The sequence below is a fragment of the Athene noctua genome, chromosome 13 (genome assembly GCF_965140245.1).
Source record: "Athene noctua chromosome 13, bAthNoc1.hap1.1, whole genome shotgun sequence".
Classification (NCBI taxonomy): domain Eukaryota; kingdom Metazoa; phylum Chordata; class Aves; order Strigiformes; family Strigidae; genus Athene; species Athene noctua.
The window spans coordinates 17,542,048-17,555,143 of record NC_134049.1 but is presented as its reverse complement, the minus strand read 5'-3'; the positions used below and the strand labels follow the sequence as shown (position 1 = coordinate 17,555,143).

General features: G+C 41.8%; 1 protein-coding gene and 1 long non-coding RNA gene across 11 annotated transcripts in view; one reads left to right on the top strand and one right to left on the bottom strand.

Annotated features, from left to right (window-relative positions):
• Positions 1 to 8,887, top strand: part of TRPM1 (transient receptor potential cation channel subfamily M member 1) — a 108,627-nt gene extending 99,740 nt beyond the window's left edge. For all 9 annotated transcript variants that reach the window (XM_074917669.1, XM_074917670.1, XM_074917667.1 and 6 more), the window contains 3 exons: positions 245 to 444; positions 3,338 to 3,470; positions 5,372 to 8,887. In XM_074917669.1, the coding sequence (XP_074773770.1) occupies positions 245 to 444; positions 3,338 to 3,470; positions 5,372 to 6,641 (1,603 nt within the window). In that variant the 3' untranslated portion in view covers positions 6,642 to 8,887. The remainder of the gene's footprint in view (positions 1 to 244; positions 445 to 3,337; positions 3,471 to 5,371) is intronic.
• LOC141965723 (uncharacterized) overlaps positions 1 to 13,096 on the bottom strand; it is a 65,301-nt gene that overhangs the window by 48,479 nt on the left and 3,726 nt on the right. The window lies entirely within an intron of this gene.

The following is a 13,096-nucleotide window of genomic DNA, read 5'->3' as shown; positions in this document are numbered from 1 at the left end:
GTTCTGGGTGGTGCATAAGGGATGCAGAGCACCTTCTGCTTTGCTACCCTCAAAAGGAGTAGTGAAATCATGAGTTCAAGTTAATCACCAGCTCAGCAACTTCAGCAGCATCAACAAAGAGCTGAACTAAGCAAGTCATGTAGCCTCATGTTTTTATTTAGCCGCTACTTTTCTCTGTATAGGACTTGCTCAATTGAAGTAAACTTAGGGGCCTAATAGAAACTATACCTGTGTTCCTTTTCAGCAATACCTTCTTTGAAGTAAAATCAATATCCAACCAAGTCTGGAAGTTCCAACGATACCAGCTGATCATGACATTCCATGACAGACCTGTCCTCCCACCACCAATGATTATCTTCAGCCACATCTACATAATCATCAAGCTAATCTGCTGTCGCTGCAGGAAGGGTGAAGGAGACCAGGATGAGCGTGACAAGGGACTGAGTATGCAAGAAATCTCTAAACTGCTCTCTTTGCACCATATTAGCAGAAAGCAGAAGCTTTTCCAATGCTGAACTATTTTGTTCACATTGATGGTCAAGTGTATTTGCAGAAGACAGTATGGAACAAAATTTATATCAAGTTAACAGCTCCTGAGCTCTGTGGGCTCCTGAGAATATGCAATGCTGTGCTGCTAATGAAGACTTTCTTAACATGCTTTCTTAAAACAGTGGGATGGTATCTACTTAATCCAGTTTTACCTAGTGAAATCCATATGTTGCAGAAGGCAAATAGGAAATGGGGATGAAGGGATCACAGTTTCAAATGTAATCTGTAATGCTCTGTGATTGTGAGCAATCTGTGTCTAAGAGTATCCCCACTTGCATTCCTCTATGGTAGGGATGTATTTGTCATTTCACAGGGGAACTGTGAGGATTTTTCTCCTAACACACTCTGTAATTGTTGATTACTATTTTCATTGTATGCCTCATTGAAACAATCAGATGCTCACAATTATCTCTATATTTCTACGTTTCATATGAAACACATTTTGTTAGTAATTATATTTCTGCATAATGTGCTTCTGAGTTAAAAAAGGAAAAAAAAAAAGGAAAAAAGTAGTGCTACAGGCTTGGTGAGGAGTGGCTGGAGAGCTGCCAGTCAGAGGGGGACCTGGAGGTGTTGATTGACAGCCGGCTGAACAGGAGCCAGCAGTGTGCCCAGGTGGCCAAGAAGGCCAATGGCATCCTGGCTTGTGTCAGCAATAGCGTGGCCAGCAGGGACAGGGAAGGGATCTGAGCCCTGTGCTCGGCACTGGTGAGGCCGCACCTCGATTCCTGTGTTCAGTTTTGGGCCCCTCACTACAAAAAGGCCATTGAGTGACTCGAGCGTGTCCAGAGAAGGGCAACGGAGCTGGTGCAGGGTCTGGAGCACAGGTCTGATGGGGAGCGGCTGAGGGAACTGGGGGGGTTTAGTCTGGAGAAGAGGAGGCTGAGGGGAGACCTCCTGGCCCTCTACAGCTACCTGAAAGGAGGGTGCAGAGAGCTGGGGATGAGTCTCTTGAACCAAGTCACAAGTGATAGGACAAGAGGGAATGGCCTCAAGTTGCGCCAGGAAAGGTTTAGCCTGGATATTAGGAAGCATTTCTTTCCAGAAGGGGTTGTTGGGCGTTGGAATGGGCTGCCCAGGGAGGTGGTGGAGTCCCCATCCTTGGAGGTGTTTAAGAGTCGGGTCGACTTAGCACTGAGGGATCTGGTGGAGTTGGGAACTGTCAGTGTGAGGTTCATGGTTGGACTGGATGATCTTCAAGGTCTTTTCCAACCTTGATGATTCTGTGATTCTGAAGTAAATGTAACACTCCCTCCAAATACAAAGAGACAAATTCAAATAAAGGATTAAATGTTCCCAAGAGCTTGGATTTTCCTTATATGATTATAAATTTTTGAAGCTCTTATCCAAAGAATGTCTGGGAAGCAATCTGTTGTATTAGATTTTCTGTTGCCTATAACTGGCATCCTTTTAAGAACAATATTTAATGAAGGAACAAACTGGCAGAGCGTGCCCTAGTCTTTTTCCTGTAAAATCTAGTGAGTTTGTTCAACATGTAGCATGCTGTTAAAAAGTGCAGAGGGCATTGAGAAAACAGTGGATGGTCATAAAAGCAGATGATCACTGTCCTGCATGACATGCTTGAAGCACTCAGAGGATAAGGAACTGGCTGGATGGTCACACTCAGAGAGTTGTGGTCAATGGCTCAATGTCCAAGTGGAGAGCAGTGACAAGTGGCGTCCTCAGGGGTTGGTGTTGGGACCGGCGCAGTTTAACATCTTTCCTGGGGACACGGACAGTGGGATCGAGGCACCCTCAGCAAGTTCACCAACGACACCGAGCTGTGTGGTGGGGTCCCATGCTGGAGGGAAGGGATGTGCCATCCAGAGGGACCTGGACAGGCTGGAGAGGTGGGACTGTGCAAACCTCCTGAGGTTCAACAAGGCCAAGTGCAAGGTCCTGCCCATGGGTTGGGGCAATCCCAAGGACAAATCCAGGCTGGGTGAGGAGTGGATTGAAAGCAGCCCCAAGGAGAAGGACTTGGGGGTATCAGTGGATGGAAAACTGACTGTGAGCCAGCAACGTGTGCTCACAGCCCAGAAGTGGCCAGCAGGTACAGGGAGGGGATTCTCCCCCTCTACTCCACTCTCGTGAGACCCCACCTGCAGTTCTGGGTCCAGCTCTGGAGCCCTCAACATCAGAAGGACACAGACCTGCTTGAGTGGGTCCAGAGGAGGGCATGAAGAGCACCCCCCTGTGAGGACAGGCTGAGAGAATTGGGGGGGGTTCAGCTGGAGAAGAGAAGCTCCGGGGAGACCTTAGAGCGGCCTCCCAGGGCTGAAAGGGGCTACAGGAAAGGGGGGAGGGACTCTTGATCAGGGGGTGTAGGGATAGGACAAGGGGGAACAGTTTTAAACTGAAAGAGGGGAGGTTCAGATTAGATCTAAAGAAGAAATTCTTCCCTGTGAAAGGGGTGAGGCCCTGGCACAGGTTGCCCAGAGAAGCTGTGGCTGCCCCCTCCCTGGCAGGGTTCCAGGCCAGGTTGGACGGGGCTTTGGGCAACTTGGTCTACCTGCCCGGGACAGGGGGGTGGGACTGGATGGTCATTAAGGTCCCTTCCAACCCAAACCATTCTACAATTCTATGATAATGCATTACATTGGCCTTCAGGGCTGTGACCATCTTTGTCTAAGTCCTCATTCCCTATTTAAAATATCATCTGTTCATTTAATGCAGGAGTAGAATCTGCAGTATCTGTATGTCCATAATAATTTCTAAATTGGATTTAAATTGACTGCTAGAACTTTAGAAAAAGAAAACTCATATTTTGGTCTTCTGTTTTGCACAGAGTTATTTCTGAATGATGAAGAGCTAAAAAAACTCTATGAGTTTGAAGAGCAGTGTGTAGAAGAATACTTCCAGGAAAAAGAAGATGAGCAGCAATCATCTAATGATGAACGCATCAGAGTTACCTCTGAAAGGTACCTATTATAAGAAAAAAACCATACCACTTATCTGGAACAGTAATTGCTTTTTTGTGTCTTCATTATAACCAAAGTTGAGTTAAAGAACAAAAGATTTAGATCTTGAAGAAAACCACCACCAAATCAGAAACTGATCTGAATCCCGAGTAAGTATCTGTGCAGGTGCTTCTCTCACAAGAGCAAGGGTTTTGGTTTTCCTGCTGGTATGTCACTAAGGCTTCTGGTTTAGGTAGCTTTGGGATAAGAACACTTTTGCTCATAGTGAAATTTTTCCCTCTCTCCCATCTGAAGAACACAGTTAGGCTTTTTATCTGTTTGAGAAAATTACTACTTGAGTTTCCAGCAGCAAATCCAACCATAAGAAACATTTTGGAGCCTAATGACAAAAGAACTGAGGATTCTTCCCATGGACCAATCGTTTACACTAGGGTCCTGCACTCACATCTCCTGAATTTTAATCTCTGCCACAGATGCTCTTGGAAGCTTTGAACAGGACACTTAGCTTTTCAGTATGAACTTCTCCATTTAAAAGACAGTGAATATTCACGTGTAAATCATTAAGCTATTCTGAGGACTAGGTAATGTTTGTATATTGGTGTGTAAGCACACAGTGATAAGGGCAGCAGCTCTTTTTTTACCGGGTCACTTGGCAGGACTGTTCCCAAAGGCTCTGCCTATTCTGTTAGTAGTAAGTCAAAGGATGGGGTCTTTTGTCACTTCCTTGAAATGACGAAAAACTCTCCCTGTAATGAAAATGATACACATTTTAAACACTCTTTTGCCTTTAATCTACCTCACAGTATTCTGATGATGAACTACTCCATATCTATCTATCTATCTATCTATCTATCTATCTATCTATCTATCTACCTACCTATCTATCTATCTTCCTTTTAACATTTCTTATGATGTAGCTCTGTGAGGCATATAATTCTTTAATGGATAAACATTTTTCTCTTGAAGGGAGGCCCTGAACATCTTACATTATTATATGTGAAGTTTAAGAAAGGAGGAGTAAATGAAGTATGCGACATATATTTGAGTATTTTCTATCGCACTATTTATCCATGGCAATTTGTCAAAATCCTAGGTATTGTGGCAGAGAATAAAGCAGGGCTGGTAAGGCTCACTGATTCACTATGGTCTATGGCCACAAAGCAGATTTGCTTATTTCTCATGGCTTCTTGCTCCAGATGCTTCGTCATCTTTTGTGTTTGAGAGCAAAAGAATGTTAATTTAATTTCCACAGTTGATTTACAAGTGTATGATCTCGAAGTCACATTCTAATGCATTAGTTTTATATGCATTCTTCTATTACTACCACTTCCATTATGATATAAATGATAAAAGAAAATGGGAAAAAGTATTATTTTAATTGAACTGGACAATAATTCCCCTCCCTTCAGCTGATACACAATTGAAAGATATTTCAAGAGCTGAAGTAATCCCATACACACCAGTGTATGTTCTTTCTCGTGCAGCTGTAAAACCTGTTTGACAATATGCCATGATGTTATTTTAAGTCATCCTGTAAGCATGTGATTAGAAAGTATTTTTCATATAATTAATTGATGCTTTGCAGTGAAAGAGGACAACTGAACATGAAGTGGGTGGCACACTCAGAAATGTTAATAGTAGGCTGTCCCCGAGGACTGCAATGCTTGTACTCTCCTGGAATGTAAATAAGGGCAAAATTCAAATAGCCCTCTAATATGGTGTATGGAAAGCACAGATTACAAGAAATGCATATGCTTTTGATGCTACACATAGGAAAAAAGAACGCTGCATGATAGATAGCACAAAATTCTGCCTTACAAAGAAATGGGTGGCTGGGTGTCTATAATGGATTACTGCATTCCACAGCTTCTGTTCTATGCTTCCTCTTTTATACCCAACAGAGTTGAAAATATGTCTATGAGGCTAGAAGAAGTGAATGAAAGAGAACATTTTATGAAAGCTTCTCTTCAAACAGTCGACCTTCGACTCTCTCAACTGGAAGAAATATCTGGTCGAATGGTAAATGCTCTTGAGAAGCTGGCAGGTATTGACAAATCTGAGCTGACATATCCACGTTCACGGGCTTCATCTGAGTGTGATGCTGCATATCTCCTAAGGCAGAGCAGTGTTAGCAGCTCTGATGGCTACAGCATGTACAGATACCATGTTGGAGGCGATGAGTTAACTTATGATGACAGTACCGCTCCTATGTCACCAGCCATGGGACTGCGTAAAAAAGCCCATTCTCTTGGTACCAAAGAAGATGGAGCAGACCCAAGGATGCTGGTTCCAGAACACCACACCAGTCTCCATTATACATCTAGTGCTAGTACAGCAGATTACAGTAAATCTACATTAGAAATTGCACAGGATGTTTCCAGACCCCATTCTGGTTCAGGTGGTTTTGGGGATGAAAACCAGGGGATTTTCAAGAGTGATGGAGTGCTTCCTCGAAGTATAAAGCAGAGGGATGCTGTTACAAACAGACAGTCAGTACCAAGATCAGCTTTTCAGAACACTCAACTAAAAGTAGAACGTACCAAGTTAGAAGCAACCATCTCTTATCCCTTGGACAAATCTAAAGCAAGGCGCTATTTTCCTCCTGAAACATTCAGTGCTTGTCAAACCACTATGATGAAGTCAAGGAGCTTTATATTTGCACAGGGTGGGAAGCTGGTTGGAGGAGTTAACAACTGGACCACAGAGTATAGTACCATCATGGATCAGGTGTGCCCTTCTACAATTGAACAGTGGGCCACAGAGTGGAAATATGAAGTTGAGCAGCAACTTTCTCAAGAACGTCCTCCAGAATACCCTGGTTTTATCTCTGAAGCAGAAAGGCAAGCAGAGCAGAAGCAGTTACAGATGGACACAGATGATGACAGCGATGTTGGTGAAGCAGGTATGAGTGCCTCTTACACCTCTATGCCTGCCACTGTCAAGGCTGAGAAAGAGAATTTCCTATCAGTAAAGCCAGAAAGGACTTCTGGGTTCCCATCAGTACGCTCAAAGAGTTTGCACAGCCATTCTCGGAAAGCCAAGTCTGTAAAGGACAAATTAAATAGACCAGGACATGCCAGCAGTGTAACTAATTTAGTGGTAGCATTTGGCAGTGCAACAGAAGAACAGAAAGCTAGGCAAGAAAATGCATCCACAGAAACTGAATGTTGAAGTGGCTAATGGCTCGGCTCCTGTTTTATCAACAGTCAGGAAAGCAGCATGACTAATTGAACAAATTATGGATTTTTAAATTAATTTGTAAAGAAGGATTTTGTATATATTTCTTTCTTTTAATTTTAAACTAAATAGATATATGTTCTGTTCTTAAGCAAATGCTTGCTGTGTCAGGTGAAAGGAAGATGTTCTCTCAGGGGCAGATAAAAAGTAGGCACAGTCCACAGATGCCAACAGTATAAATCTTTCTTTGTTCCATTTTGACCTTCCTCATAAGCTCATTTACTGACAAGCTCTTTATAAAATAGGGATGGGATTATCACGCAATAATTTAGAAAATGGTTATCTTCTTTTTTATCACAAAACTTCTTAAATGGAACAAATTTTTAACCAGCCTTAGTTTTTATCCTTACTTATGCAGCTGGTTTATTTGTGGCCATTGTGGTTTTTGGATCAAATTGTTGGAGGCAAGGAAAAAATATGCAGTCCCCTCTTTTACTCCTGATTTCATGCACGCTTCTTAGCTCCTTTCAGAAAGGCACAACATAGCAGTTTCGTCCAATAAAATAGGTCTGAGTGGCAAAACACAGATGTGTTTGGAGAAACCTGACCCACAAAGCCATGTGTAGACATATTCTTGACCTGTCCTTGAACGTTAGTGGCATAATCTTGCTTTCAGGATCATATCTGTCCCCACCCCAAAGCATGCTGACAGCCTTACACTGTTGAGAAGCGATGATCATTGTTTCAAAATGTTTAGGGAGATTTTAAGTATATGAAGTATACAGAGATTTTAATAATATGAATCCAAGATCTGCATTAGTGTTTTGTATAAATGGGGATTACAATAGAAGTCCATGTAGAGCAAAAATCTGGCTTTTTTTAAATGTCTGTAAGGGAAAATAAAACAAAACAGGAAAGGTCTTCTGACTGGGTGAGATCAAAATGTAGCCAATTTGTGTTTGAAGCAAATCTACTGTAACAAATTCCATGTTTCATTTTGGAATTTCATTATGATGACATATGAGGAACAAGGAACAGCTTTTAGGAGTTAGTCTAAACAAAAAATAAATTTTCCAGATGAGAACAGAAATTCCATATGTTTTCTTGAGTAAATTTCAAAAACAAATGTCAAAGGGAAAAAAAGTCTCTACAAGTGAAAGTGTTTTCTAGCTCTGGATGACTAAGACTGGAAATTCACATCTATAGTTACATTTTCCCAGCACACTTGTCTCAGCAGTGGCATTCTAAGTACTAGGTTTGGATAGTTTTCTTCATAATAGTGTGATATTATCTGCCTCATTCTTCTCTTTTACCTTCTGGGAGTTTTGTTTTCCCAAATAACCTCTCTTTGCAGGGGATGAATGCATACAATTGAACAGACAAGAAAGCAAATGAGTTCAAGTCATGTTACTGTTCACAGAATACTGGTTGAAAGTTTATGCTTAACTCATTAACTGTCAGGACTTACTCATATATTATTCTGAAAAGACAGAGTTTCTTTTCTTCCCCCACCATCAGCTCCACAGTATGTAGATCTCAGTATCCCCCTTGATAATGCTGCTTACAGCATTCTGCAATGCAGAGATTGATGGAAGATACTACAAATGCATTGATGGCATCAGCTTTTCATTGTTTATATTATATTTTCATACTCCATCCATACTTACACTTTGAAATGCTGTTACTGTACTGAATGGTCGTGGTTGTGCATAGACATTTCTGAAAGCCAAGTCATGATTTACTACAGATTTTTGCTATCCTGGTCTTATTAGCAGGTTTACTGCTTTCACTGTTGTCAGAACAGCGTTGACATTTTGCTTTTCACGTGGGCTTCTCTTTTATTCAACTTTAGGGAACTTGACATTTTGTAAAAACAGAATGACATTTGAAATTGTTTCACTTCCATGTTTACTTCTGTGTTACCATTCTATGCAACTACATAGCTATTTTGTATGTGTGGTTAAAATAGCCTCCAACTTGCCAATGCCTTTTTATTGTTTGCCTGCAGTCACCAGAAACTGATTCATTAACAGACACAAAGGGATGCAGGTTTTCATCACTTTGCTAAACAAGCAGTATGCATTGTGGAATGGAATACAGTATGTTGCATACCTCTTGGTACATTGTCTTTATAAAATGTGTGTGAAATCATGCTCTGTTTCACCAGTTATTTTTTTAGCATTTACATTAAAAATGTATCAGATAGCATGTAGATTTCAAACAAAAACATTTTACCTTTGTATTTATTTACTTTGTGTAAAAATGTTTATAAAGAAACACATGAAAAAGATGTGAAATTAATTCAGTATAACAAATTTTTCACTATAATATATTGAAACACTTCACTTATCTGTTTCTTCTTAGGCAGTGCATGGGCTGAACATTTTCTAAGCAGTATTTCTTTTTTAACATTTGCCAGTAATTTTCCGTAGAGTTCTCTATACAGTGATGACTTCATAAGGCTTGGATGTTTTCTGTGCTTTTGCATAGCATGAACTGAAATGATAACCTCTCTGCCATTAAATGTGAAGTAACTACGCTGACTTTGGCAGAGTTATTTTAGACATACAGCCATTTTAATAAGATTTACATATGGCTCTGTATGTGCATAGAAGACCAATAGTAGATTTGGAGCACACTAAACTGAATAACAATCAACACATTTGCTTGTCTGCCTGCATGCTTTCTTGAATACGGACTGAAAGGATGCAAGCACAGAATTTGCATTTCTGAAGAGGCATGTTTAATACTGCTTTTCAGGAAGATGCATCCCTCTTACTGCTAAGTATGGGGTGACTCCACAGCAGTGTCAGTGTGAATTCCCCTACCATTTTTTATTATGTGCTTGACCTATACTGAACCAGGTCAAGCCTAAAGAGTATGTGCTCTAAGGCTATGTCTACATAGAGACATTACACTGAGGTAATTTAAGTTTGTTCACCTTACAGTATCTTGCAATATAGACATTTCTTTCTCCCTCAAGGCAAATGTTTTAAACACAGTGACTAACTGTAATATTCATATAGGCAGGTTCTTAACTATACCAGCTGATTCCATGAATGACCCCTTTTTACATTGCATCATTCTGGAACTACCCTGACTTTGCTCTTGCAAGCCTCTCCTATTGTAGTCACTCTTTCCATTTAGATGTGGATTTCAATACCTGAGAACCAAGGAAGTCCATTTTCCATATTATTTAGGAATGAATTAAATTAGCCATCGAAACTTTCCAACTATGGTTTCTCCATATACATTCCTAGGTTCTGGGCTTGACTAATATCTTTGGCAAAACGTCTATCTGTCCTTCTAAATAAAAATTAAGAGAACAGAAGTATCTGCAAAGCCTTGCCAGAAAACAGGAACATGAGAAGGGCGCATGACCAAGGATGTCAACAGGATTATTTCATTAGATCTGCAAGATCCACAGGATTGTGCCCTGTTATGGGTGTTCTCAGTAGTTAACCCACTGACACAAAACCAGTTTGCTGCCCAGCATTTACAGTGGAGGAGGTGAGTTTTCAGAGTGACAGCAACACTTGGACACGTTGCTGGGGTCCCACCTAGTAGTGTCGTTGCCAGCATATCACTTCTGCACCACTGTCATGTCTGACTGGTCACTTCCAGTTGAACTACTGTTACACTCAAAAACTTGTTATGAGCAAAAAGGAGACACACCTTGTATGTAAATTTATTGTATGTATGTATTGTTATTTTAACAGTGAATTATTATTAGTCTAGATCTAGTTAGAAGAGAGGAGAGTCAAGAGGAGAGAACAGACTACTACTATGGTACTACAAGAAAAAAAACAATATATGCACATTTCCTACTATCCACCCTTTTTTTTTTTTTTTTAATGTTATGTTCACACTTGCACTGATGCTCTCCGTCTAACAGTCAGTGGCTAAAATGCGAGTAGTGAGGAAATTGCCAGCTGTCAGCATCCCAGGTCATTCACTAGGATGAGCATGATGTTGATGGTGGTTTCCTTTTCCTCATTTTTTGTCTGCTTAGGAGCATTTTTATGTTTGCTGCCAACTTTACATCATGTTTTTCTTTATTTGCCTTCAAATCCTACAATTACACCTGAATTTCCTAGCTTTCACAACTAAACAAACAACAGAACAGCTTGAGGCAGGTTAAGGCAAATTCAGACAAAACATTCCTGATAAGCCTCAGTCCTGAGGCCTTATAAAGTCAGCATAAAGCCTGTGGCCCGTTACTAGCAGTGACAGTACTCTATTTAATGGGCTACGAGACTACATCAGCCCTAGAAGTGTTTTCCTCTCATTACAGCCACAGCAGATAAAAGCTCTACTGTGTGCAGTAGTCACCAGAGCTGAATATTTCAGCATAATTGTGGATTTTGATCCCTCACTGAGATCCAGCATCAAACAGAAAGGTAAGACAGATGTAAAGATCTGGTTGATATGGCCATTTAATGCCCATTTCAACTGGTGCCAGGGTCCAAGGTGGTTGGTGTAGTCAAAAAAACAGTACGCAGCAGTAGTTTGAGATGCAGGCTGACAAATCACAAGCCATGGGAGAAGTGAGACAAAAACTACAGATTGTCTTAAAACCGCAACCTTCTTTTGCTTTTTTCAACTTCAGCTTTATCTGCAGAAACAAAAATTGATATGGCAGAGTGGTGTTTTATGGTTGATGCCCTGTATCTTTACAATGGATATAAGGACTGTCTTGATAATAGACTTTAAATTCTTTTTTGCAGTTGTTCAGCCAAAATATTTAAGTGCCTCTATCTGCCTTTCGATTGGTGTTAAAGAAAAAGGAGCTGCATAATTTCATCTGCCTCCTCTTTTTTTGTTATTACAACATTAAAACTCCTATGAAACTGCAGTTTCTTCCTTACATGTAAATCTACCCTCCCTCGGTTTAAAACAGTTACTATCCTATCCCTACACCCCCTAATCAAGGGTCCCTCCCCCCTTTCCTGTAGCCCCTTTCAGCCCTGGGAGGCCGCTCTAAGGTCTCCCCGGAGCCTTCTCTTCTCCAGCTGAACCCCCCCAACTCTCTCAGCCTGTCCTCACAGGAGAGGTGCTCCAGCCCCTGAGCATCTTTGTGGCCTCCTCTGGACCCACTTGAGCAGGTCCGTGTCCTTATGATGTTGAGGGCCCCAGGGTTGGTCACAGCACTGCAGGTGGGGTCTCACAAGAGCAGCGTAGAGGGGGAGAATCCCCTCCCTGTACCTGCTGGCCACACTTCTCTTGATGCAGCCCAGGATACCGTTGGCTTTCTGGGCTGTGAGCACACACTGCTGGCTCATAGTCTGTTTTCTACCCACTGATACCCCCAAGTCCTTCTCCTTGGGGCTGCTCTCAATCCACTCCTCACCCAGCCTGGATTTGTGCTTGGGATTGCCCCGACCCATGGGCAGGACCTTGCACTTGGCCTTGTTGAACTTCAGGAGGTTTGCACGGTCCCACCTCTCCAGCCTGTCCAGCTCCCTCTGGATGGCACATCCCTTCCCTCCAGCATGGGACCCCACCACACAGCTCGGTGTTGCTGTTGAACTTGCTGAGGGTGCCTCGATCCCAGTGTCCGTGTCACCACAAAGATGTTAAACAGCGCCGGTCCCAACACCAACCCCTGAGGACGCCACTTGTCACTGCTCTCCACTTGGACATCAAGCTGTTGACCACAGCTCTTTGAGTGCAACCATCCAGCCAAGGATCTTCAGTCTTCATCAAGGACTCTCAAAGATTTTTTTTTCAGCTGCTTAATAAATTTAAGGCATAATGTTTTTCTTTTATAAAAGATAATAGAGACCTGTTGGGCTGGTTTTCTCACAAGTTCCCAGCAAAAGTCCCACACTTCTGACTGCAGGCTGAGGCAACCTGGGTGTGCAAACTATTGGGTGCACAAGCAGGGAGGTGTCCAGCTAAAGGAATAAACCATAACACTTTCAGTGAAAAATAGACTCTCATTAGTGAATCCCTGACTTTGCAGACTCGCCACATACTTGCTGTAGCTCTGGGCACATAGCTCAGCTGTGAAATCAGACAAGACATATGTCTTTGTGCCTTAGAGTTCAAACAATAATTGAACCATTCTTCAGAAAGATATGAAAATGCCTAAGCTGCCATAGAAAGACAGGCCTGGAAGAGATCATCTACACTAAGGCAAGTTCAGCAATGTCGATAGCATCAGTGGCAGATGGTGGTCTAACCTGTTCTTGAACATGTCTAATGAAAGCCATTCTCTAATCTGCTGAGAGATCAAAAGGGAACATTATGAAAATCTCTTCTGATTTAACCCCAGCCCTCATGCGTTACACAAGCCAAGATACTTCCCCAACCACAGAGCTGTCTTGTGAGGTTGTACCAGAACCTTTAGGAAGATACCTAATCTAATCAGTAAATACAGCAGGTTATGCACCATAGCCATAGCTAAGCAGATAATTATCTTCACTGTTACAAACAATTTGCACTGT